This window comes from Cibotium barometz, chromosome 43 (assembly GCF_041138505.1).
Source record: "Cibotium barometz isolate CiBa-2024 chromosome 43, ASM4113850v1, whole genome shotgun sequence".
In the NCBI taxonomy this organism is placed as follows: Eukaryota; Viridiplantae; Streptophyta; class Polypodiopsida; order Cyatheales; family Cibotiaceae; genus Cibotium; species Cibotium barometz.
The window spans coordinates 9,756,087-9,783,580 of NC_141088.1; the positions used below are offsets into that span (position 1 = coordinate 9,756,087).

Below are 27,494 nucleotides of genomic sequence, written 5' to 3' on the forward strand. Positions count from 1 at the left end.
TCCCAAAAATGGAAGTTTGAAATGCTTCTTTCAAGAAACGGACTTTTTCTACTAGTGGGTTCCTATCCTTGATCAAATACCTCATCCTCTATAGACAGCACCACGGTGAAGGCCCCCGAGCCTGTTCTTCCCATAACACAAAAGTAAGACGCCCTCGCCAAATCTTGTACCCTCGGAGGCATTACCTTCTACAGAGTCCCAAAGAAAGGGACTGTCCTCACTTGGAAGTAAACCCCCATATCACTTGCCAGTGGATGGTAACAAAAATCAAGTCTATTTTAAATATTTTTGTGAGTTTAAACATTAATTTTTATAATTTACTAATTGTACGAGTATACACGCTTGTATAATTAATATTCAACACCCCTACTAAATCCAAATACATTTCAAAGATAACAAACAAGTGCAAAGCTATAATTAGGCCTAATAACAAGACCATGTCGCCTAATAACAAGACCATGTCATGTGCACTCAAGTGATATTACACCAGCCAATACCAGTGTTTCCCAAATAAATAGGATGGGGGCCTAAAACTACGCAATTTACGTCTCTTAAAAATTTATACTCTATCCAGTGTTCCGCATGCCAGCAGAAATTCCATTGATTGTGATGAGTAAGGCATCCCTTAACTTCGGATTGTTCTCATCTTGCCTCAACCTATGTAGAATCTCAACCTGGAGCATGTTAATTGGATTCAAGTAGGGCAGCCTGTTCTCTATCAAACGCTTCAATGTCTTGTTATTTTCAGAAAGCTTCTGATGGCCACTGATAAGTAGGACAAATTTCTCGGTTACATGAAAGGCTTCACGTAATTCTGCACCAACTGGTTGACGCATGGGAGCAACCAATACCTCATCATAATGTTTAGCTATTGGAAGATCTGCCTTGGCAAGAACCATCTCAATGAGGTCAATGGTTGATTGAAAGAAAGGCCATTCACGATACATAGCTTGCAACTCTTCCAGGTATCCCTTTGAGCAAGCTGCATCAAGGCCCGCACCTACACCAAGCCAAGAAGGCAGAACAAACCTGGTTTGTGTCCAGGCAAAAATCCAAGGAATTGCACGCAAGGAGTTGATTCCTCCTGTTGTCCTTCTGCGTGTGGGACGGCTGCCTATGTTCAAGTTGCCAAGCTCTGCTTCTGGGGTTGCTTCATGGTAATACTGAAGAAATTGCTCATTCTCATACACAAAGCTTCGATATTGCCTGCAGCTGATTTCTGAAATCTCTTCCATGACATTACGCCAGCTGGCCGAGCGTGGAGGGTCAGGCGGGTGCAGGGTAGCAAGAAGAACAGCTGTGGTATAGATCTCCAGTTGCCTAACTGCTATCTGGGGAAGACCAAACTTTGCTTGGACCATTTCACCTTGCTCTGTAGATCGCAGTGTTCCCTGCATAGACAAAATCCACGAGGCAGCACAGTCTATCAGTTCTCTGGAGGTGCACGGCAGCATATGGGACAGGTCACCTATGTCACCTCAATTCTTTATCAGGACTGGAACTGATGGCATAGAAAACCTTGCAATTACTGCATACATGACAGACTGCCTCTAAAGCTAGATATCCCGATCATTCAAGTTGGCTCCTTACCATGACAGAACCTGGTGGCTGTGATTGGATGGCAAGATACATGGGACCACCTCCACGACCAACACTTCCACCACGTCCATGGAACAACGTGACCTTAATACCGAACTCCTTACATGCCGCAACGACATCTTCCTGTGACTTGTAAAGCTCCCAGGCTGCAGTAAAACGACCCGCATCTTTCCCAGAGTCTGAATAACCAAGCATGACCTGCACCAATTTTTTGCTTACAGGTCAGGCACTATCACATGCATCATTAAGACATTCAAATCTACAATAGTTACCAATTACAAACCTCTTGATGCCCTTGATGATTCGTTATCAGATGCTGCCTGTACCAATCAATGGACAAAAGCTTGCGAATCACTGTACCCGCATCACGTAAATCCTTCACAGTCTCGAAAAGGGGAACTACACGCAACCTGCAAATCAGCAAAAACAATCAACACCTGTAAATGAGATGCAAAGCGTGGAGATTTGAGTAAAACGTTCCTAAAACATGAGGGCCTTAGCATCCACTTACGAAGTTCCTGGGCATGGTTTCCCAAGTTCCCCACTTAAGACTAACCGCGCTTCCTTTTGTAGTAACTCCACTGCCAGAACATCACTAGCCTGTGCATATAAATTCAATACAAATCATCGGTATAGCACATTACATGCACCTGAAGCTCAGCCTGCTTCCTCTTTTGTGTCATCTTATCTTTGTCTTCCTTTCTTGAAATTCTATTAAAAATTTTCATATGTGAAAAATCAAGGCTTTATAAGAGAGCCGATTAGAAGAGTGAATAAATGCACGAAAAAAAAACCTCGGAAGCCATTGAGATGATGTAAGCTCCCAAAGAATCACTTCCCAATTCTGCTGCAACGCGGAAAGTATCTAGTACTTCTTTTATTTCCAATGAAACCTAAAGACAAACCAAAATTAGAGCAGAATGTAGCTGTCAAAACCCAGGGCAAGCTACAGCTCTCTCTCTCTCTCTCTCTCTCTCTCTCTCTCTCTCTCACACACACACATCCTCGAAATGAATTCCATGATCAACCTGCATACAAAGCCCTCACACACGTGCATGGACAACACAAGGAAAGCAGTAGGCAGACTCACGTCCAAACCTTGGCCTCACTACTCCAATCTACTCCCAAGCTTGGACGAGAGATGAGTGTGCCACCATCCACCATAGCACAAGGCCTTCAGATCTCAAAACCAGCTTGAGGTCCGAACCACCACAGCGCGTCCCATGCCACCCATGCTACCTGCCCACAAGCTTGGCAGCCCTAGACCTACCTCTCAAGGGCTAGTCTAGATTCAGACCACACAAGGTTAGCTCAACACAAACTGAGTTATGAGCCCATCCCTCGCTGATACACGACCAGAGTGCTATTTTTATCCATGCACAGTTGGGATAATTGTCTAGGTCTCTCAATAGCCAACTGCTTATTTATGTGACACTCCCTTGGCCCATAGAGCATCTACCCATGCCCATGCCCAACTGCTTATTTATGTGACATTTAGATGCTTTACAAGCATTTGCAGAGGATAGGGACCTTACAGTGAACCTTGGGAAAACATACCTCTGCACAGTGGATGAGTAGATCAGCTCCAGAGTTCTCTTACAGAGATGAGGTGTTGGGGTATGTTTAGTCCTATGTATACTTGGGGATTTTGTTTACTGGCCCAGCTTTCTCTATGAGGGCAGCCGCTGAGGCGAGATTGACATGAGGATATGCAGCTCTGGGAGCTTTAGAGAGGATGTGTTCACAGGTGCAGTTTCAGGAGCCTCAAACGACGCTATGGCTTTTTGAGACTCTTGTATCCCCAACACTCTTATATGGTGTGCAGATTTGGGGGCCTAGTCTTGACCACAGTCCACCGCAGACGGTCAGGCAAGTCTCATGATGGCTGGAGACCACTAGAGAGATTGCTTGTGATGATGATTGCTAGGATGACTTGCAGTAAGGCATCTGTCCCACACGAGATTATCCAGGTGGAAATGGGTAGAGGCACTTACCAGATCAGTATCATATCTACATGGACTATGGGAGCTTCCACGACATAGCTATGCTCGGTTTGGTTCTTGAGTCCTCCAGACAGCTGGCTGCAGAGGGGCGATAGATCTTGCTTGTATGCACAGATGTCTACATGGTTTGAGCTACAAGGATTTTCTATGGACAGATTACCCCCTTTCCAGTATTCTTTGGATGCACCATCTCTCCCCCTGACACATAGGGAGATTAGCAGGGTCATCAGACAGGATCTCGGATCCCATTGAAGTCACGTGAGAGGGTGGCCCTCCCATATCCATAACCACCAGAATCCCTCTCTAGGCACCTTGGCCGGCGGAGGGGCCTATGCTCATGGAAACCAATCACCCTCACCCTCTGCAAGGTGCATCCACTAAAATCCTACAAAGGGGGCTATGCTCTATCCAGTCTGTCGTGTGGGCCGATAGTGAAAGTGAGTAGGCGGAGCACAGCAGAAGATCTTTATCACATCAGCGAACCTATAGAGATTCCCCTCATCTCTGGATAAGAATGTTGCTGTGCCATCAGCAAACGCTGAGTCAAGTAACTCCTGCTGCACGCGGATGGGAAGACGTAGCCCCTATAGCCCTATCTCTTGAGCAGAGAGAGAACTGCTCATGGCGTTGGCAACAAACAAGAAGAGATTACGTGCCAGTGGACAGCCCCAGCGGACCGAACGAGAGAGTGAAAATGTGTCACCTCTGGCTCCCTAAATGAGAACCTCGCTGTGTGAAGCCGAATACAGCCCAGAAACACCTCGTACCCACTCCTCGGGAAATCCCATCCGGTCCCCTCCAAAAATCCCCAATCCACCCTGTCATAGACCTCAAAAAATCCAAAAGGAGAACTATAAGATCCTGCTGCCTCAACCTGGCACACGTGGTCGCCTTCCAAAAAGTGAAGATGATGTCCAAAATGCTCCGATCATGGACGAAACCCATATGTGTGCCATGAATCAAATCGAGGGGGAAAGGTTGTCGTTGCAAACTGATGGCTTTAGCTAATATTTTGTAGGCAGTTTTGTAATCAGCCTAGGAGGGCGATGGGTCTCTTGTCGATTCTCCAATCTGTCACAACCCTCCTTGGGAATCAAATGAATCAATCCCTCTGACAGCCTCTCCGGCATGGAGCCCGTGGTCATAATCTCATTCACAGAGATTGAAATGTAAATATTACAGATAATATTTAGAAGGTTCCCTTTTCTATGTTAAGGCCCATTTCTGCGGTTCTAAAGGGGAAGGAATTGGCCCATGCAAACTGATTCCATCGGTCATTTTGACCCTCTTCAACAATGAAGGAGAGAAAAGTAAGCATTAAAAAGAATTCAGCTTGATGCAAATGCAGGCATCGAGACAGATGATGCAAATGCCAAGCAGATATGCCTAGTGGTATGGACACTGGAATTTGGGTCTAGATCCGCTCCTCGAGCTCACAGGGGTTCTATGCACGTTGCCCTTGGCGTTGGCCACGGTATACAGAGGGAACGCATAAGATCAGGGCGCCAAAAGTAGGCTATACAAGAGAGAGTAAACCAAGCTCTTTATAGAATGTGCTTTGTCCTTTCATATTGTGTGTACCCCAAGAAGGCCATGAAGGCAATAAGCCACATTGGATAAGAGCGGAAGCGCCAATCTTATGAGTCCTTACCCAAGACCCAATTGAGGAAAGAGAGAGAGCACGCGGAGGGGGGGATGGAGGCATTGAAGGAAAATTGGGTGAAATATGGTCATAGTATCTTATGCGATGGTCACACATTAGAAAAATATTTTGGTGTCCTCTTGCAAGGGCACTATGTTTGTGTGCATCATTGATGCCTCTAGAGCACGAAGAGTGGTCACAAGGGCATTTATTTGGAGGCATCTCCGCAAGGCAGTGCTAAAGATTGGGCCACTAAATGTTGTGCAAATCATCACCGACAATGGCTCAACTGTGTTTCCATGGATAGGCTCCTAGAGGAGAAGTTTCCACAAATCATATGGACTCCTTGTGATGCCCACAGCTTGGATTTATTGATTGAAGATGTGGCCAAAATTGAATGGATTGCTGAAATTTTCACATATCTCAGGGTAGATGTTGAAGCACTTGTGAAGGCACCCCATTTACGTTGTTCTACGCATTACAAACATGGAGCCTGGAGGGCACTTTGTCACATCCACTCTGCACTCAGTGCATGGTGACAAACTAGCTCATCATCAGCAGTGCAACATTTGTACAGTATTAGAACCCGGTAGGATAATATTTGTCGTACCCCGTGACCCCATTGTACATCCTCAGTCCAGGATAAGTCAGGCACGAGCTACGTAGGTCATTCATCAGCCTTAGCGGGTCAGTCAGTCAATCAAGTCCCTTAACCCACTTGGAGAGAATCGTTCATGCATGTAGAGTCAGTAGAAGCCTTAGGGTTTGCATCAGAAAGTACTCTGCATCCTGCATAATATGCATTCATATGCCTGTGCATCATTTAGAACATCCCAGAAGCCTTAGGGAATTTACTAGGATTTATCTGATATTTTTTCCATATTTTATGGTATTTATTTGGCATTTATTGTCATTTATAAACATAAAGTTTATTAAATTATGACCAGCCAACTTGACCAACCCCTATCTAGTATAAATAGGCTTGCATAGGGCTTAGTTTCTCATTTAGTCTTCAGTGTGCTACGAGCTTTCCTCCTCAGCCCTAGGAGTTCCCTTGCCTTCAGCAATAGACTAGTATCATCCAACCTTGGAGTTCTTGAGCTTTGCTTCTCCAACCCACTGAGCATCTGCTTTTTTGCTTCAGTCAACCATAGCCTCAAGCACAGCAATTCGGCAGTACTAATGCAGCAATTCAGTAGTAGGACAGCATACAGGCGCAGCCGTACAGTCCTCCAGAGTCCCCAAAACAGCCAACAGACCTGCGTTTTCTGTCCAGCATCAGCCTACAGCCCTGCGTTTCTGTCCAGCATCAGCCTGCAGTTTGCGTTTCAGTCCAGCCTCATCCATACAGTCTGCGTTTCAGGCTACAGCAGTTCTCAACCTTCTAATCATCATCCACATCTGCCCCAGCCATCTGGTGAAGGTAACATAGCATTCATAAGCATTTACAGCATTCTAACATAGCTTAGAACAGTCCACTGCCTTCTTTTCTCAGCCTCACGTGTGCAGCCCTTCCTCATGCCCTTGGGAAGAGTGCATAGGCTCGAGATCAGTTCATCGAGGTGTTTCTACAGCCGTGTACAGTTCAGCCAGGCTTCAGATCCTCCGAGATCTTTCGTTTGGCTTATCTACAGTCCAGAGTCATTCTCTCTAAAGTAATAAAGCAAATACTATCTCGTTATCGGGATAGGGGGACCTTCAATGGGTAATTCGGGACCCAATCTGGTGTACAGTTCTCATATATCTCTCTCTCATCTCTTTAAAGTTTGAAGTATTAAAGTGGATTGCTAAAGTCACGAAACTCAGAATACAGAAGACGGTGTGAGCATTTGTGTGACAGATCTTCCAATACAAAGAATTTCGCTGCACATCACATTGGTATCAGATTCAGATTGTCCACACACCGTATCCTAGCATGGAGGCATCCTTGGATGGTTAGATTGCGTTCCGGCACGACCACCGACTTCAACATCATGTCTACAGAAGAGAGTATTCATCAGCCGGAAGACGTCTCCCCCGAAGGAGACCATGTTCTTCCGCCTACAGCAGACACCATAGCTCTTCTTAGAGCCCAGAACCAACTGCTCATGGAGCGTCTCCAACTCTTGGAGGCAGCAGCAGCACGTCCTCGACTACATCTCCCTCTTCTTTCAAATGGAACAACAAAGGAGAGAGGATGAGGCCCGAAGGAAAGAAGAAAAAGCAAAAATACGGGACTATGAGGAAGCCCAACGCAGGATCGTTGAATACCGGCGTCAGACTGAACTCGCCGCTCGGGAACACCAACGTGAGCTTGATCGAGAACGTATGTCACTCGAACACCAACGGGAAAAGGAGGCCATACACTTGAGGTATCAGTGAGGTATCAGCAGTTCTCCTCAGTCTCCCCAATCATAGGTGTCACCAGCCAGCAGTGCACAACAGCATCAACCACCGTCATTCGCAGTCAACCAAACTTCCGTAAGTATGATGGTAAGTGTGATCATCAGTTAATCAATTTATTCGTCAGTTTAATGCTCATTTTCCATTAGCTAGGATCAGAGACCCACAAGATAAAGTCCACTTAGCGACTCCCCATCTCACTGGTGAGGCAGTCACTTGGTGGCAGCATTGGTCTAGTATTCATACAGACCAGGCCACAAGTGTCACATCCTTTGATTGGGACATCTTTGTCCATGACTTGAAAACCAGATTTCTCCCACCCCAATACATGACCGGTCTGAAAGATGAGTTCTATGGACTCAGACAGAACGGATTCCCAGTGCTTCAGTTTTCCGGTAAAGTTATTACTTAAGCACGGCAGTTAGGGTTATCTGCCGCCGCAGGCTAAGATGGAGCAATTCATTCGTGGATTGGACTCTAACATTCGGTTCACAGTTCGTAACTTTGAACCAAAATACATATGACCGGGCTCTGGCTCTCGCTCAGAATGAAGAAATGAAGCTCAACGAGGGCAAGCCCAAGCAGTCATCTCAGTCTAGTATCAAACCCCAACAGCAACAATTAGCTGCACAAACAGGGAAAGGTAACGCTTCTTCTAAAGATGCTAAGAAGGACGGGAGTAATCGCTCCAGTTCAAAGGGTAAGAAAGATAAAGAACCTAAGAAAACCCCTGATGAAAAGGCTAAAGCAGGCATCACGAGAGAATCATTCATGCATGTAGAGTCAGTAGAAGCCTTCGGGTTTGCATCAGAAAGCACTCTGCATCCTAATTAATATGCATTCATATGCCTGTGCATCATTTAGAACATCCCAAAAGCCTTCGGGAATTTACTAGGATTTATCTGGTATTTTTTTCATATTTTATGGTATTTATTCGGCATTTATTGTCATTTATAAACATAAAGTTTATTAAATTATGACTAGCCAACTTGACCAACCCCTATCTAGTATAAATAAGCTTGCATAGGGCTTAGTTTCTCATTCAGTCTTCAGTGTGCTAAGAGCTGTCCTCCTCAGCCCTAGGAGTTCCCTTGCCTTCAGCACTAGACTAGTATCATCCGACCTTGGAGTTCTTGAGCTTTGCTTCTCCAACCCTCTGAGCATCTGCGTTTATGCTTCAGTCAACCATAGCCTCAAGCGCAGCAATTCAGCAGTACTAACGCAGCAATTCAGCAGTCATAACTCAGCAACTCAGTAGGACAGCATACAAGCGCAGCCCTACAGTCCTCCACAGTCCCCAAAACAGCCAACAGACCTGCATTTTCTGTCCAACATCAGCCTACAGCCTTGCGTTTCTGTCCAGCATCAGCCTGCAGCTTGCGTTTCCCATACAGTCTGCGTTTCAGTCTACAGCAGTTCTCAGCCTTCTAATCAGCATCTGTTAGAAGTCATCTCCTGTCTATATTTATACACCAAGGCCTCTGTTGTGGGTGTGCCCGCCCTGTATAAGGTGTTTTATCATTTTTCCACACTCCCCGTATTTTTCCCTATTTTTTCCCATTTTTTCCAGTGGTGGGGAGGGTTGCCAGAGGGTGGCAGGAGCACTCCAGTGCTGGCCGACTGCATACAGTTGAGTCCTGGGCTACTGCACTGCTGGCCGACTGCATTTTCTCAGTCGTGGGCACTTCTCTGCTGGCCGACTGCATTTATGCAGTCGTGGGCACCTTTTCACCAGTCGTGGGCACTTCTTATGCTGGCCGACTGCTCTCCCAGGGGCATATATATAGGCCCCTTGCCCCCACCACTCATTCATTCAGTTTTCTCGGGATCTTGTGTATAGAGAAGAGTTTACACACCTATCTCTCTATGTTTCTTGTGCTGTTTATTTTCTGCAGTCTACTTGCTCTTGTCTACCCAAGTTTGGTTATCATTTCCGCTGCATATTCTGACATGGTATCAGAGCCCTAGGCTCAAGATAGATCTTGGGAGTTTTTCTGAGCAAGAGGGGGAGCGTTAGGCTGCTGATTGGTGGACTGTTTTGGGCTGTACGGGAAGAGAAGGTGCAAGAGGAAGGCGGGCTTAGGTGCTGGACAGCCACTTGCAGGTTTACAGATTTTTCCCACCCACCCACCCTTTCAGGTTACTCTCCGCGATGGCAGATTTACTAGAGATGGCTGAGAAGCACGTGAAGATTCCGACTCTCCCAACGTTCCTAGTGGATCGTCAACTGGACGGGTCCAATTACGGCATCTGGAAGGTCATGATGGAGTCGGTGCTGGAGTCATATGACCTTGCTGATTTTATCATCATCGGGGTTCCACGGCCGGAAGCTGAGGAAGGGGAGTTACTATCGACGAGGAAGGACCGAGAAGCACAGGCACACATGTGGGATCGTGTCAACGCAAGGGTCCGGTCGTTTATTTTCCTCAATTGCACACCACAAGTGATCAATCATGTGAAGCACATGACGCTGGCGAGAGGCATATGGGAGCACTTGGCTTCTTTGTATAACAGGGTATCACCCATGAAACGGATCTCCTTGGAAGTGCAGATGCGGGTTATGAACCTTGCAAAGTCTTCGACGATGAGGGAACACATTAACAAGCTGCAGGCCCTTCAGCAGGAAGTCCTACAAGCAGGGAAAGAGATATCATCTGAAGACATGGCCATCACTTTGCTGTCCCACTTGCCTGGTCAGTATTCTGCTTTCTATTCCTCGTTGATTACGAGTGGCAGGCTCAGCACCATAACCTGGGAGGACCTTGTGCCAATGGTCTTGGACCAGGAGGAACGTTTCACGAACCCTCCTCACAGCGGAGGTTCGGAGGCCTTAACTGGTCAACGGTCGAAAGGCCGGAATAACAACAAGGGCAAAGGGAAGGCTTCACCGGAGAAGTCTTCTAACAAGAAGCCTGATTCAGAACAAGAGAAGCTGAAGGCCGAAAGATCTTGTAATGATTGTGGCGAGAAAGGCCACTACTGGAGGAAGTGCCCTAAGCGGACAGGGAAGAGTGCTGATTCCTCAGTCTCAGCTGCAAAGACTCCGGCATTTGTGCACTTAGAGATGGTGGACTCCGATGCTTCATCATCTTCGAGCGAGGAGGCAGTTGGCTTCACCACGAAGGATATCCGGGAATGGATTCTCGACAGTGGTGCTTCCAAGCACATGACTCCATCCCGTGACTTCTTTCTGGATCTGAAACGGCAGTCAAGTCGTATCTGTATTGGCGATAACTTCACTATTCCGATACATTGTGAGGACCGGATGGAGATTATTCCCGACGGCAAGGGGAGCAAGCATGCTTCCCGTGTTCTTTATGTCCCTGCTCTGGGTTTTCATCTTCAGTCAGTGCATGAGGTATGCAAGACTGGCTTTCGGGTGGAATTTGAGGAGCATTCAGTTGCTCTTAGGGACCGTGAGATTGGCCAAGTTGTTTGGGAAGGCGGTGTGGAGAATGGTATCTACAAGCTCTCTGCACTCTCCACTTTGACAGGTTCTCAGGTCGGAGATTTGTGGCAAATGTGGATGCTTTGAGGCGCGCCTTCCGGGACCAGATGGTGGTTGGCTTGCCAGATGTTGGTAGTAGGCAAGGACGTTGCAGTTCTTGCATACGTGGTAAGCAGCACAGGGAATCCTTTCCGAAGAAGGTTTCCAAGCGGGCTTCGAAACCATTGGAGTTGATTCACACTGACTTGTGTGGACCTCAGCAGATACCATGTTTTGGAGGATCTCTCTACTTTATGTTGCTTGTTGATGATTGTACCAGGTTCACGTGGGTCTACTTTCTTTCCCAGAAAGACCAAGCTTTTGCTCGGTTCAAGGATTGGCACGTGATGGTGGAGAAAGAGTCTGGATATCAGGTTAAGACTCTCAGGGCTGACAAAGGAGGTGAATTCTCCTCGACTGTACTTCTCAGGTTTTGTGCAGATCATGGCATCAAAAGGGAACTGGCCAATACCGGATCGGCTTTGGAGAATGGAGTTGTTGAACGCAAGAACAGGACTGTGGTGGAGATGGCGAGGACCATGCTCGAGCATCGTGATCTTCCTCGTCCACTTTGGGGTGAGGCTGTGGCAACGGCTGTCCATACCATTAACCGATCTCCGACGACTTCAGTACCCCATATGACTCCATTTGAGGCATATTTTGGCAGGAAACCCGATGTCTCGCACTTCCGTGTCTTTGGGAGTGATGCGTATGTACATATTCCGAAGAAGCAGAGGGGGAAGCTTGACTCCAAGTCCTGCAAGCTGGTATAACTCTCTTTCCAAGGGATACAGGTTGTATGATCCAAATAGGAATGAGATTGTTGACAGCCGGGATGTGGGGTATAACTCTCTTTCCAAGGGATACAGGTTGTATGATCCAAATAGGAATGAGATTGTTGACAGCCGGGATGTGGTCTTTGACGAGCATGTTCCAGCATCCACTGTCGAGGAGCCGCCACTTCTTGGAGATCCAGAGGAGTTTGATGATGATTCCCAGTCTATCATTCCAGTTGATCCACCTCAGTCATCACAGGAGGTTGAGCCCGCAGCTGGAGTGGAGCCCCCGCAACCACAAGAGGCTCCACGATCTGTTCGAGTACCTAGGTGGTTGTTAGACACCCTTCGGGAGTCGGGTGTCACGGAGCTACCCTCCGAGTGGACCACAGAGGACGGCCCTCGAAGATCACATCGAGTCCGAGATAAAAGCAACACGGCGGAGCTTCTTCAGGTGAACTATGCTTTGATGTCTCGTATCATGCGGGATAAAGAGCCCACTTCCGTAAAGGAAGCCCTTTCACAGGATACCTGGAGGAAAGCCATGCAGGTGGAACTTGATGCCATCGAGAAGAACAACACTTGGGAGTTGGTACCGAGGCCGTCGAAGCGGTCAGTCATTGGTGTCAAATGGGTCTTTAAGACCAAATATGCGTCTGATGGGTCGGTGGACAAACACAAAGCCAGACTTGTGGCTAAAGGTTATGCTCAGCAGCCATGCATCGACTACGAGGATACCTTTGCACCGACAGCGCGGATGTCCACGATTCGGACCGTTCTTGCCCTTGCTTCTTCTCAAAGGTGGCCCGTGTATCAAATGGATGTAAAATCTGCGTTCCTTAATCGTGACCTGCAGGAGGAGGTATACGTTGAGCAGCCTCCAGGCTTTATTGTTCAGGATCGGAAGGGATGGTTTACAGGTTACGTAAGGCCTTGTATGGTCTTAAGCAGGCTCCCGGGGCTTGGAATCAGAAGATTGATTTCTTCTTTATTCGGACTGGATTTCAGAGATCGGTTACAGATCCGAACCTGTATCTCTTTCGGGAACGCGGCATGGTCACACTTATCATCCTTTATGTGGATGATCTCATTCTCACCGGCGGTCATGTGGAGCACATTGGAGTGACGAAGGCTGCCTTGTCAAAGGAGTTTGAGATGACCGATTTAGGCTTACTCCTTTTCTTCTTGGGATTAGAGATCTGGCACACCCAGAGGAGGTTTTTCGTCTCTCAGCAGCGGTATGTTCATGAGTTGCTTGAAACCTTCGGGATGGAGAAATGCAAGCCTATTACTTCGCCGATGGACCCGAACACAAAGTTAACCGTTACAGATCCTTGTGAGCCAGTTGATGCCTCGCAGTACCGGAAGTTGGTTGGTTCATTGATCTGGTTGCTGAACACCAGATTGGACTTGAGCTTCTCCCTGGGGCTGTTGAGCTCTTTTATGCAGACGCCATTGAAGTCTCATTGGGACGCAGGATTGCGGATCTTGCGGTATCTGCAGAGTACGAAGGATCTGGGACTCTTTTACACAGGAGGGAATGGAGTCAAGCTCCAAGGTTGGAGTGACTCAGATTGGGGAGGAGATCCAGACACGAGGAGATCTACTTCAGCATACAGTTTTACCCTCGGCTCAGGAGCAGTTTCTTGGAGCAGCAAGAGGCAGCCAACTATTGCCCTTTCTTCGACAGAGGCAGAGTATCGGGCTACTTGTGGTGCTGCTTGTGAGGTTGTATGGCTGCGGAGGCTGCTAGGCGAGATTGGGTTTCCACAGAGGAAGCCCACAGTCATCCAATGCGATAACCAAAGTTGTATAGCTATTGCTCGGAACCCGGTTTTCCATGCCCGGACCAAGCACATATAGAGATACAGTATCACTTTGTACGTGAGAAGATCTTGGCTGGTGACATCTTGCTACTTTATTGTTCGACGGAGGACAATGCGGCGGACCTCTTCACGAAGTCTCTACCTCAGGCTACGCTCAGGCGGCACTCCAGCTCCCTTGGGTTGGTTACACAGCCATGAGCTAAGAGGGGGTGTTAGAAGTCATCTCCTGTCTATATTTATACACCAAGGCCTCTGTTGTGGGTGTGCCCGCCCTGTATAAGGTGTTTTATCATTTTTCCACACTCCCCATATTTTTCCCTATTTTTTTCCATTTTTTCCAGTGGTGGGGAGGGTTGCCAGAGGGTGGCAGGAGCACTCCAGTGCTGGCCGACTGCATACAGTTGAGTCCTGGGCTACTGCACTGCTGGCTGACTGCATTTTCTCAGTCGTGGGCACTTCTCTGCTGGCCGACTGCATTTATGCAGTCGTGGGCACCTTTTCACCAGTCGTGGACACTTCTTATGCTGGCCGACTGCTCTCCCAGGGGCATATCTATAGGCCCCTGGCCCCCACCACTCATTCATTCAGTTTTCTCGGGATCTTGTGTATAGAGAAGAGTTTACACACCTATCTCTCTGTGTTTCTTGTGCTGTTTATTTTCTGCAGTCTACTTGCTCTTGTCTACCCAAGTTTGGTTATCATTTCCGCTGCATATTCTGACATCATCCACATCTGCCCCAACCATCTGGTGAAGGTAACATAGCATTCATAAGCATTTACAGCATTCTAACATAGCTTAGAACAGTCCACCGCCTTCTTTTCTCAACCTCAGGTGTGCAGCCCTTCCTCATGCCCTTGGGAAGAGTGCATAGGCTCGAGATCAGTTCATCGAGGTATTTCTACAGCCGTGTACAATTCAGCCAGGCTTCAGATCCTCCGAGATCTTGCGTTTGGCTTATCTACAATCCACAGTCATTCTCTCTAAAGTAATAAAGCAAATACTATCTCGTTATCGGGATAGGGGGCCCTTCAATGGGTAATTCGGGACCCACTCTGGTGTACAGTTCTCATATATCTCTCTCTCTCTCATCTCTTTAAAGTTTGAAGTATTAAAGTGGATTGCTAAACTCACGAAACTCAGGATATAGAAGACGGTGTGAGCATTTGTGTGATAGGATCTTCCAATACAAAGACTTCCGCTGCATATCACACACTTGGACTCATGTAAAGTTCATGGACATGATTGGTGAGGCACTCCACCCTGTCAGCTGAGAGGTAAGCATGTGACCAATTCATAACTTGATTATAACTTACTTACTTCTAATGTGTCATATGGCTGTTTTTTGTACGCCAGTATGACATGCATGATTCATCTACTATCATTGTTTAGAGTCCAAGACATTAGAAAGGTATGGAACCAAAGATGGGATTGGTTGCATAGGCCAAATCCATGCAGAGCAATTCAATAATGAGGAGCTTGAAGAGGGTTTGCAAGACTCTATTCAGAGGTGGACACTGACATTGACCTCTTGACAAAGCTAGAGGATGAGCTCTTGGTGTACCACAACGGGAGCAATGCTTTCGGGCGAGCCACAACTCTTTTGAGAGAGACTCAGCTTGGGAGAAATATGGGTTGGTTTCCCTCTTTTGGTCAATGCCCCTCTTAACATTTGTAATTAACTATTTAGTCCCTACATCGTACTAACAATGTTTTATGTCTTCTTAATGACAAAAACGCCTTACGCTTAGGGTCTTCTAACAAGCTTGCAGCTCAAGCCCATGTGAGGAACAAGAGGACATGGACCCTCTTCCATACGAAGAAGAGAAGTTCTACTTAGGGTCTTCTAACAAGCTTGCAGCTCAAGCCCATGTGAGGAACAAGAGTACATGGGCCCTCTTCCATACGAAGAAGAGGAACAAGTTCTACTTAGGGTCTTCTAACAAGCTTGCAGCTCAAGCCCATGTGAGGAACAAGAGTACATGGGCCCTCTTCCATAAGAAGAAGAGGAACAAGTTCTAACTCAATTGGAACGGTTGGTTTATTGCCATTGCAAGCTCCATCTAATTGAGAAAAGGGGCAATCCCATAGAGCCAAATCAGATAAATGTCAACAAGATTGACATCAAGAAGGTGAAGGACATCCCCCAAATTCTCAGGACAAGCGAGACATTTATGCCATGCTGTACGAGGAGATGATGGCACCAGCTAGTGTCACACGAGCACAGGCAAAGCTTGATCCAAAAGATGCATCGTCTCCTTCTAACACTGAGTCAAATACATCATCAGAGGGAGACGAGATTAAGGATGTGGAGGATGATGCTGACACTTGAGGCTTTTTTTGGGTTTGGTGATTGGTACATTTATGTGATGACGATTGTACTTCAAACTTCGGGATTTTTATTTGTGGCTTGCCACTCTTTGAGAGCGCTTTTCATTCATGAACCATGATTCTATCGTAGTTTTTCTTTTATTGGAATGTGGATTTTGGATACTGACTTGTGAATCTCTAATTTTTCTTGGGCCAGCTGTTGCCCAGACTCTAGTGCCAACAGTATGCAGCATGCAGCATGTGCATGCAAACACCCCCCCCCCCCAAAAAAAAAAAATGTTTAAGAAAACTTCTGTAAAAAATTAAAAAAAAATCAAACCAGTTTCAAAAACTCATTTCAAAAGCATTTTTCAAAAAACGTGTGGCAACTATGGCCACTATGGTGAAAGACGTCATTTAAACCCCATAATATAAGAGGTAGGAATCATGAGACAATGTTCTTTAGTTATCGATGGAATATAACTGAAGCTCAGCTCGTTAAATGAGGCTGTTTACCAGGGATTTTTCTGGACTTGGTCTCTCAACACCATGATTCCTATCCACAAGGCTCAATACCTGCTGGAACCAAGCAACTACACAACCATCATGGTGAGCAATACTATGACTTCTATCTACATCTCAGCTCCTATCCAAGAGGCTCAATATCTGATGGAACCACGCAGCAGCACAACCATCATGGTGAGCAATACTATGACTAATATCTACATCTCAGCACTCCAGGGTCCATGGTGAGCTTTTTTACAAAGAGGGTGAGGCCAGAGGACGGCTGGTTTTAGAGATGATAAAAGCCCTGAGATTCTTGACAGCCTTAACGTTCAAAAAGGTAGCAGAGAATATGGCCCTCTCATGTCAACCTGCTAAAGCCCATGCTACTTGAACAGTTGCACACAGATCTTGGCGTTTCCTGACACCACCTTAGCAGCCACATTCAGCTCTTCGCCCAGCAGAAAGTCCAAAAAGATAGCAAAGAATGCGTCCCTCTCTCGACAGGCCATATTAATTAAACAGCTGGTTTGAAACTTCAGCCACTGAACATAAACTGCTCACACAGCCTGCATAACTCAAGTTTGTATCTACATTTTGAGTTCCCTTTCTTCCTTGACTACAGACTCACAAGTTACACAATAGAAACTTCCACTTGCAGCCCATGAGAACAACATGCTTTCAATTCGCAGTTGTGCACATCAAGCCCTGAAAGACTGCAGTGACTTCGAGGTAAAGATGTAATCTGTAAGTTATTAGCATTTGAGAAATGCTCGAACAAACATTTGTTAAGCAAGTATTGCATTCTCAAACTAGAGAAGCTTAAATGGCTAGCTTACTTGGCATCCCAATTGGTAAGTGAATACACGCACTAAGTAGAGTGACAGCATGACAAGACCCATTATCACCATTGTAAGAACGTAGTTGATAGGGCAAATGCACCACTAAAGATAGAAAGAATTAACACAATATCAACTGCCTCCTATGTGCTCACTCTCTGTGGTTGTTAGCATTGATTTAAATAATGTCAAAATTTTCAGAAAATTCAAGCACTTCTTTGCTTGAGAAAGAATTGGCTCAACACTCACTTCCAAAAGACTAACTCTACCTCTATGGTTGGAGGAAGTAGAGGCCGTTTTCCTTTCAGTTCCGCTGTTAAGAATTTCAATTTTCTCTCTTCATCCCACTGGCTGTAGGTCCCAAGTTCAAGAAACTCGGTTATTGCATCCAAGGTATCGGTATGCTTGGTAGATTCCTGTAGGTTATACACAGACAACCACAATCTTTGGCATGTTACCTCTAGCTCTAGCAAAACATAGGTACACTAGGACAACTTAACATAACTGCAGAGCAACCTGCCGTAAGTCAAGCTTCATCAATGTCATCCCAAAAGTTGCCACGCGTCTGATAAGATCTGTGAGACGGCCATCTGCTAAGACATCTGAGAAGCATGATTGCTTCAATCCAGAACCAGACACAGCTTTAGTTTGCCAAAAGAGAAAGAAAATTACGCTTCAACCCCGACTGCACCCCCCCCCCCTCCCCCCTTTCTCACCCTGCTTCGACTTGCAAAAGCAGAAAATCAAAAAGCTCAACTAACCATAGAATCATAACAAAGCAGAAGGGGTTCAAGAAGCTCCTCCGGCTTCTCATAATATTCTGATCGATTGTAGTCAGGATTGATGCCTTCTAGAAGCTCCTCCATGCGTCTGCGTGAATTGACAAGCTATGGCAAATGACAAAAAGCTGTTAAAGTTTCTCAAGTCCCGTGTACATAAGAAAGGATGAATCATGAGAGTGAATACTAGATGAAGTTAGCATAAAATGACTTGTATCAGCACCTGATATACATAAAAAGCGTACTTTAGTCACACTGAACACCAAATCTAAATAGCCATCCGTTGTATCACTGGAGAATGAAAATACCTTCTCTCTGACATGTCCAAGAACCACTCTGTATGGAGCAATATCCGGGCGCCCAGTCATTCTAGGATAGAGCAGCTTGTCTACACTTGACTTGCTTACGTTAAATTCTGATACAGTTTTTTTCCTCAACCCAGACTGGCTCGCTGCTCCAGCGGTTGCTGCTGCAGGTGCAGTCAAGTGTGGTCCACTACTGGGTTGCTGTTCTAAATCACCAGTTAAATTGGTACAAAATGAATCATTTCCATACTCAGCCTTTGCAGCTGTTGGTGAGGATTCTTTTAATTGTACAGCTGAGCTTGAAGCAGTATTGGTTGGCGTAGCCTGCACATAATTTGCATGACTTAATTCAAGATATTTATGTCAAGCAAACTGCATCTTTGCTGATTGTTTTATCCTCACATGTACAAACCTGAAATGTTGAGAACATGTCTATGTCATCTTTTATTGGAAGCTCCAAAAACGCTATTTGACCCTCTCCGTCAACACCTGCACAAAGTGTGACCACCCACAAACGTTTATGTCCAATGCCTGAAGGAAATCGCTCCTTTCAAAACATCAAAAGGATATATAAGTTCTCCAAATTTGAATGAACAAGACTAGATTCATCCACCCTCCAAGTGAAGGTAGCTCTTAGATTCTAGTTAAAAAATCAAGTTCTATCAAGTGGAAACGTTCTGTTTCATGTGTTGTCACTCATCTGGTACATGCCTACTAACTAAGTTATGAGGTAGAAAAAACAGCTAGAAGTAGACATTCCAGTTGCTCTTGTTTCAGGAGTCATAAACACTCCCATGTACCTTTGAGTGCCCAAAAATTATACATTTCAAAGCAGTCAATCTCATTGTGTAAATCACTCCTTGCCTTCATATCCTGCTTACTATCACACAACTGGAAAAAACCTTACCAGCACAAGCAGGCATATCAGCACCAGCTGGAAGATGAGTTGGAAGAGCAGACACGTGGTGCTCTGAATGTTTTCCATGGACTCTGTGAATACGTTGGTGGAGCCAGCTATCATGATGGTGTTCCTCATGTTCATGCTCTTTCCAAATTTGCGTACAGAGAAATATTTTTTAGAAAAGGAAAACCCTTGCAACCCAACTCATGTTTAAGCCCTCTAAAACATTCCAAAAGAACCATGTTGAGAGATGATACAAAATACAGGTTGTTATTTAACTCTAATAGTTTTAATGTCAACAATATACAAGAATGTGCAGTACCTTTTTCTAGAATCTCTGAAGCATATTGTGCAAGCTTTTCATTGCAGTTATTCATGGAAAACTCAAAACGAAGGCTGTCAATTTCCCGAATATACAAGTCAGCAGCAATCCACCTTGCCAATAAGCAAACATCCCTCGTCACCTGTAATGTCATCCCAAGCATTAAAAAGAACACTTTGTCAAGTACTCTCAGGTTCACAGAGAGCCACTTATACAAGGCCACACTATTCAGAGAGGACTGTGACATGATCGTAATGGGAGAATTAAGTCAAGTGTCCCCCAAACTTATTACAGAGCTTCATTTCATAAAGGTCTATTCACAAAGCTTCATACTATCCACTCTATCATGCATAGCATAGGCTATACCCTACAGCACGCATCCCAACTTAATATCTGCATTTTACAATTAGGACCATCTTGTTGAGAATCTGTTACTTTAGGAAACAAAGGGCGATTACACAATAGCAGAACACACAACCCTTGATGGCCAAGCTGTTGGTGGGGGAGCAGCACTGCTGCAACAAAATCTCTTTGCACACTAAGCAACAACAAATCATGTTGTCGTTTTTTCTGGGCCCATCTCATGCAAAAATTCTCATCAGAATGATTCAAGGATGCAAAAAAACTGCTGATAACGTGAAGTTTGACCGGATACTCACATATTCCCATCATATGTTCAGGCTTGACTGGCCAGACATGCAAAAAGATCTGATGAGCTACCAAGGGTCTGGGCGTTTATGTTGTGTGTAAAGAGCTCCATGTAGAAGCATATGAACTCAGGGGCACCAATGAGGCTATCACAACTAATCAACTATAGTCATCTCTTGGCTGCTTAAGGTTGAGGGTAGCTATCATATAAACAAACTGCTTTAGAAAGAGAGAATTAAAATAAATCACAATAACTATCTATGCAAATCACAACTTGAACCAGATGCCTTCAGTATGCCGTTAAAAGCTTTCAAACATAGCTGGTTGATCTTCAAATTAAGTCACCATTCATAGCTGGCTGTGGAAGACTGAAGTACCTTGGCAGTAACGTTTGGGTTGCCATCTCTATCTCCACCCATCCAAGAGCCAAACTTTATTGGGGTACAAGTCAAAGGAAGTGGATTTCCAGTATGCTGTAAAAAAACAAGTATTTGATCAAATTAGGTGGCAGCCATGATAGTGCTGCTCAACAGCTAGGCATCATCCAGAAACATAAACAATAATTGGCTGTTGCTAGTTAGCGCATTGTTGGCATCAAAACCTAAACAAAAACATGGTGCAGCATACCTTCTTAAGAGCATTGCTGACCCGTCGCAAATACTGCGGGACAGCTTTCCATAGAGACTGTTCCACTATGTGCAAACCTGTGAATCAAAAAAAGGCAGAAATTTAGCCTTTCAAAAGAGGCACAGGCAGCAGTCTGAAGAAGAACATAGGTATATGCTCTCACCTCCTCGGGCTTCATCTAAAGGTGTGGGTTGCCTACGCCTCAGCTCATCAGTGTGCCATAATGAAATAATCTCTCTCACCTGCATTTGGAGGTGCTCTGCTGTGTCAAATTGAAATATGGAAGAATTACAGAGACATAAAGGCACCCTCACAGGTTTCTAACAGGAGATGAAGCAACAAAGTGCCAGAAAAGAGTTGCTGAAAATAATTTGGACCAGGCAAATCAGGTAAAGAAGAGTGGATAGCAAAGGTACCAGGTCTTCAATCAACAACTCCCTGTCTTCATGGGTCAAATCTGCCCGATCTTTGTACTCCAAGAGATGCTGATAAGAGACACACAACAACGTATTGCAATTAATAGAGAAACATAATTTATACACCTGTCTCATTATCAACATGACCAACCAGTACAAAGACTACAGAGATCACGGATTTACCGCAATGCGCAAATGCTTGTACTGCAGAGTGCGTCTGTTGATCTGAGTGGGATGGGCAGTAAGTACAATTTCTACTTCCTGAGACAAAAGCACAGTTCATTGGCAACCTTGTATCTGATTTTGTAAACCCTCTTAAAAACTGAGGAAGAAAGGGAAGTACAGCCTTAACCTGGTTGCAAACAGCCTTGTAAACATCCTCAGGAGAAAAGCCAGTTTGTACAAGTTTTCCAAACACATCATCACAGGATTTCGACACATGGGAGTTTGATCTTGTTCTCCGGACACTAAAGAATTTCAATTATAAATTAGCATAGTTTAATCCAAAGGCTCAGAAAGCAACTTATGTGCTGCCTTCAAAACAGCTGATTATGCATTACCGATGATGAGTTTCAGCTATTCCCGTCAAGCTGAGGTAGTGGCTGAACGCCCTGGCCAAAGGCCCAGCCTCTTCTAATGTCATGTTGGAAATTTCTTGTTGCAGTTGTTTAGAAAGCCACTCTGCTGCATGCTCCACCCCAGCCATGCGCATGTTGCAAGCGCTCTGCACAAGGGTGAAGGTGCGTTTAGACAATAAGTGAACACAAAAGTTGAACTCGTTGAGAAGACATTGGGCATGGCTATGTATGTCCATAGCTGAGCCAATGTGGTGTGCCATACTCATGTCCATAGCTAAATGGGCTCACCGAATGTAGTTTGCAAATTCCACGTATGGCCACTCTATGCCAGTATGGAGTTGGCTGAGCAAATGTGGTATGCGATACTGCCACTCCATGCCATGATTGCATCAAAAGGTAGAACACAGGTTACCTGTGCCAAAAGGCGAGCACGATCCACTTTCTCCATGAAATCATGCCCGACCTCACGCTGCAGACAGTCATTCAGCAGATTGCCGAGAAGATGACAATCGTCTTCAAAAGCTTGAAAGGAGATCTCTTCAGCGATGTCGTCAGTGGTATCTGTCATGATGTCTCTCCACCCAATACACAATCACCTGAAAGCACACTAAAAAGGGCATCGTGGGAACGCACAGAAAAGTGGTCGAACAAAGCAAAGAAAACCTCCGTAAATAATCAAACAAAGGGGTCAGAAAATGACGAAGTCAACCTTACCTGTTGTAGCTCTTGGCCTTTCAGAAAAGCTTATCTCTTCCTTCAGAATTTGAGAGTCGTCCTTGCATCTAGCAATCCTGTAAATGCTGGGAGTAACCCTAAAAATCGCTGTCAGCAATCACCTGCTCAAGAAAACCCTAAGAAATGCAGGCTCTGTGGAGGTAGTCATGCACTTTGTTGCTGTCTTTGCCGTGCGCCTCTTTTACTTTCTGGCGTATCACGAGAAAAGACAGAGAGCCACAAATTTCCCAGGGTTCATGGGGTCGGTAAGTCCATTGTCGCACAGCACATCAATGCGTCATAGGGCCACTGTCACTGCAGTAGTCTCATCCAAACACTGCAGCGGGTCGTGAACCGCACATGGCGTACTCTCTCTCGACTGTGTTTCAAACTCTGTCTAACCATAAAGGAGACATATACCAAAAATAAATAAATAATAACGCACCAGGTCTGAATTTCCCAACATTCTTACCAGAATTTCGTGGGCACCTATTGTCCTACCACGAAAAAGATACACATCCACAAAACAAAAGACGTATCAAATGTCAATGTTCTAATTAATCTAGATGACGTTTACGACCATCGATAATGCATCACGCTCAATAAGGACCATCGATAATGCATGACGCTCAATAGGGGCACACAATGAGCGATAAATAAAATTCATTAATTAGTTGAATCGAAAAACCTAAGGTTCAAAAAACCTTACGTATTAAATTTTTTAGTAACCTTATTAATTAAGGTTTCTCCAACCGTAACTTTGTGGCAACCGCTATCGCCACCCCTCTCTCTCCCATGTTTAAAAGGCAACACGTAACACCAAATCATGTGGTTTGGAAACAAATTAGAATTTAATAAGTGAAAACATAGAAATGAACTAAGAATTTATTATGAGTCATATCCAACGTGAATAAAAGCTCGGAGCTAAAAATAGAATCAACCATACCGGGGTTGTTCGTAAAATAGAACAACAAATAAGTAATCTCCAACATGAATGACTCTCAATCCTTTCCCTCTAAAAGATAACCCCTTCAAGACTATACCCACATACATAAATACACCTAGATATCCATACACGTACATAAACCTGCAGAAAAGGCTACCTCTTTCAAAGCAAGGCTGCCTGTTTCAAAACAAATACGTACAAGCCACATGGGAAGACGTAATCTTGCCTCATCTCTCTCTCTCTCTCTCTCTCTCTCTCTCTCTCTCTCTCTCTCTCTCTCTCTCTCTCTTTCCTCTTCTCATTTAGACTTCTCTCTCTTTCCCTCCCTCCCTTCTCTCTCTTTTCTTGACCTCTGCATGTCTTTAGTCTTCTCTCTTCGTTTGGTGTATATACATCTTTCTACACTAGATCAGATGATATTTGTGCTAATCAAGGTACTAGTTAAAGCAATTTTCAATTAGTTGAGCAAAAAATACCCTGATTTAGAGAGCACCGTTGGAGGGAAAAATCAAGGGGCTTTTTCAAGATGAAGCTTTGGCAAGCTGTAGCAAGTCCCTAATGGTATGATTGATGAACCCCCAATGGCCCAAAAATACAAGGATAAATGTTGATTAAGCAATGTTAGTAGAGGCAATTAACTGTTTATAGTGCAGAAGAAGGGGCAACTTGGAGCTTTTAATTGAGAGCCTTCTACAAGAGGGAGAAAAAGAGCCCTATGTACTTGTGGTTTAAGCCCGTAACCTCTTGATTAACTAAAGTAATCAAGTATTAATCAAGATTTAATAAAGAGGCTTAATGTGATGCACATAGAGTCGAGATGGCTGCTTTTACAGGCATTGATTCGAAAAACGGACGTCACAAACAGATTCACGGCACTTGAAAACCCTCAAGTGCAAGAGGAATTAGACTTAAATGCCTCACAGAGCTTGCCATTGTGTTTTCCCCAAAAAAAATGCAAGTTCGTTTTAATTGACTGCTGTTGGCGATGGTGTGTGTTCTTCCCTCCCGTGTGGCAGTTTCACCTAAGAGCTGGGCAAAAGGTCCCAAGTGATGGAATGGCCAATGATGAATTGTGGGAGGAGAAATCAATCCTCCACTAACTGTGGATAATGAGGGAGAACACCCGCAAGCTTCTTATCTGGGGTTTTTATAATTAGCAACTAATTAAACTTATGAATGGTGTTGAGAAATGCTTAGACAGAGATTAAGTCATGATTTGGCAATAAAGAACAAGGCTCTAATGCCATGTTGGCAATCACAGGAGATTAACCATGGAGCTCCATGGTTGTGGAGTGTGAAGAAGAGTGAAGACAAAGCTTGATCACACACAGGTTGGGCACAACATAAGCTGAATATATTATGAATGAGATAGTTGAACCACCAAGTATGTACAATAAATACCCTTTTATAGGCATCAAGCCCTCCTATCTTTTGACACTAACTAAGAAGTTGTTCACACCTAGAGTGTTCACACTATGTTGGCTATAGACCTAATGACCTGATGCCCATATCCTCAATGTCACGTGTTATTTTGGTGTATTTCTAACATTGCGCATACCATTATCAAGTATACTAATCAACCTAAATTAAGTGCCATTTGTGCCCAGATTGTGAAATTAGAAAAATGCAAGTGGGGACAAAAGAAACCACAAGTTCAATGGAGCTCAGATCTTGTGAAAATGAGAAAAAGAGCATGACTTCCCAAATTAATGAATATGCAAATTAATGAATATGCAAATTCTAAAAGCAATTTGTCGGCAAAAGAGGATGCTTGGAACAAAGTGTGCATGATGCCACAAGGAGAACTATGCTCCTAGTAATATTGGGTACACTCTTCTCCTCGAAGAGTGGAAAAAAACCCTAAGAAAGCAAGCAAAGGTTGCCCTTCTGCCTTTCAACTTTTGTGTACAGGCTCCAAGAACAAAGAGAAGACTGGTTTTTAAAAACCAACATTTACATCAATAGTTTTTAAAAACCAACATTTACATCAATAGTTATCCAAATCTCTCTCTCTCTCTCTCTCTCTCTCTCTCTCTCTCTCTCTCTCTCTCTCTCTCTATTTAGAATTAGAGCCACTCTTTCTATCCCTAAGCAATTATTTACATGAAGTTTGTGATCCCTATTCAGCCATAAGCTTGGCATTAAGCATGAGGTAAGGCCACTTCATAGATTTCTAGCATTGTCTTATAAGGAATGGGATTCTATTTACATGCAGTTAAGATGGCAAAGTAACTTACAGTAGGATGAGCAGGAAAAACCATGTTAACTAACGGACTTGAACATAACCCCCCTTCCTAACATCCTTGCATGTCACCCAGCTTAGGTGTGGGTGAAGACTACTTTGCCAATTTTAGAGAGGTGTGGATGGTTGAGTATATAGTCGGTGTAGTTGTCTTTATGAGGTTTTGTAGTAGGCAAGAGACTAATCTGCGTGCTTTAGAGCCTATTGGAGAGGTGTGGATGGTTGAGTATATAGTCGGTGTAGTTGTCTTTATAAGGTTTTGTAGTAGGCAAGAGACTAATCTGCGTGCTTTAGAGCCTATTGGAGATATATTTTTTAGCCCTTGAGGTAGGAGTGTTGCCGAGGCTACATAGTGTTATCATAGAAATGATTAATGTGAGGCCTCATCGCTCGCAAGGGTTATGAGTGGTTTGGGACCGTACAAAGAAAGGGGGCACACGGCTTAGATGGTAAGCTAGGGGTGAGGAGTGTGAGAGAAAATGGCTAACTCACTATATTTCTTGGAGCAAGATCTCAAGGATAAGAAAAACCTAGTGGGAAAAAGTGCTCTCAGGGACATGAGTGGCCTCACATGTCATACTATAAATAGCTAACTACTAGTACCATCTAAATACATCTTTAGATGGGGGGACCGGTGGGTGAAAGCATTGTTCCATGGTTAGACCCATTAACTTAGATCCCCTTTGTTGATTATGTAGGAACCTGCAAAGATCTTTAAAGAAGACAACTTCATGTGGTCTCCCTTTGCCTCTTCTTCAACTATCTTCACTATAGCCCATGTTGCTCACAAAGAGCTAGATGGTTGTTATGTAGGAAGAGGAGAAGAAGGCGCCTAGATGATGCTTCAACAAGCTCCACCACAAGCTCCATTATCACCTCATCCATATAAACCAACCATGGCTTATGTGCATAGACCATGGTTACCTAGTCCTTGATCTATATCTACCTAAGTTTGAAACCATTTCCAGTAAGGTTCTCCATACAACACATGATGCAAATCAATATTATTCTCAATACCCACCCTTTATCTCTCCACATGGTGTGTGAAACAAGAGAGATTCCAATCCACTAAGGAGATTAACTATAAAAAAATTCCCACTGGTTATAAAAGATACAAATACAACAATAAATGTTAAAAAGTATAGTCCTCTGTAAAGTTTGTGTGCACAAAAGGCTCCTCTTTTTCCTTGCTTTTTCTTTATTTTTATCCTTAGTTTTCTCATCTTCGTCCTTCTTCTTTTTAAAAACAATATTTAATTATGTGCCCCTTCTTCTATTAGTAATAGCAAGATCTAAGAGATTTTTGCTTCTTTTTCTCTGTTATATGAAAATATGATCCCCTCGATAGAGTTATTGTTGAAGAAGATGTGCAAGCCTTTATTATTCTTTCTTCCAAGATCAAGGAGGATGCCACTGAGATAAGAGTTCAGTTAGGTTGATTTCCAATGATTGACACACACTACTCATAGGAAGGTGGCATACTAGACTATAGTACAAAGCTACCTCTTTAGGATTCTAATGTTGCTAATATGAATAGCAACATTAGTCTTTTCATCTTTTCTCACCCAATAAAGCTTTTTTCTAAGGAAAAAGCCTTGTCATAACATTTTTTTGCCTAAAGATTATTTTGAGCCTTGTCCATTCTTCATT

General features: G+C 44.4%; 1 protein-coding gene across 3 annotated transcripts; it reads right to left on the reverse strand.

Moving 5' to 3' along the window:
- Nucleotides 1-347: 347 nt before the first annotated feature.
- Nucleotides 348-23,165, reverse strand: PPC4 (phosphoenolpyruvate carboxylase 4). 3 transcript variants are annotated; one of them, XM_086781430.1, is made up of 21 exons: nt 22,657-23,165; nt 22,355-22,538; nt 21,925-22,088; nt 21,717-21,831; nt 21,548-21,625; nt 21,365-21,433; nt 21,112-21,190; nt 20,949-21,025; nt 20,699-20,794; nt 19,674-19,815; nt 19,358-19,495; nt 18,863-18,939; nt 18,454-18,774; nt 18,128-18,253; nt 17,883-17,984; nt 17,636-17,782; nt 2,394-2,492; nt 2,111-2,199; nt 1,883-2,009; nt 1,591-1,797; nt 348-1,391 (listed from the first exon to the last, which is right to left on the reverse strand). In XM_086781430.1, the coding sequence occupies exons 2-21, from the start codon at nt 22,508-22,510 to the stop codon at nt 567-569; spliced, it is 3,234 nt and encodes a 1,077-aa protein (XP_086637556.1). In that variant the 5' UTR covers nt 22,511-22,538; nt 22,657-23,165; the 3' UTR covers nt 348-566. The 3 variants fall into 3 exon arrangements, with proteins under 3 accessions (XP_086637556.1, XP_086637557.1, XP_086637559.1); XM_086781431.1 differs by having other exon boundaries at nt 22,355-22,549; nt 22,657-23,155; XM_086781433.1 differs by having other exon boundaries at nt 21,112-21,207; nt 22,657-23,143.
- Nucleotides 23,166-27,494: the final 4,329 nt, after the last annotated feature.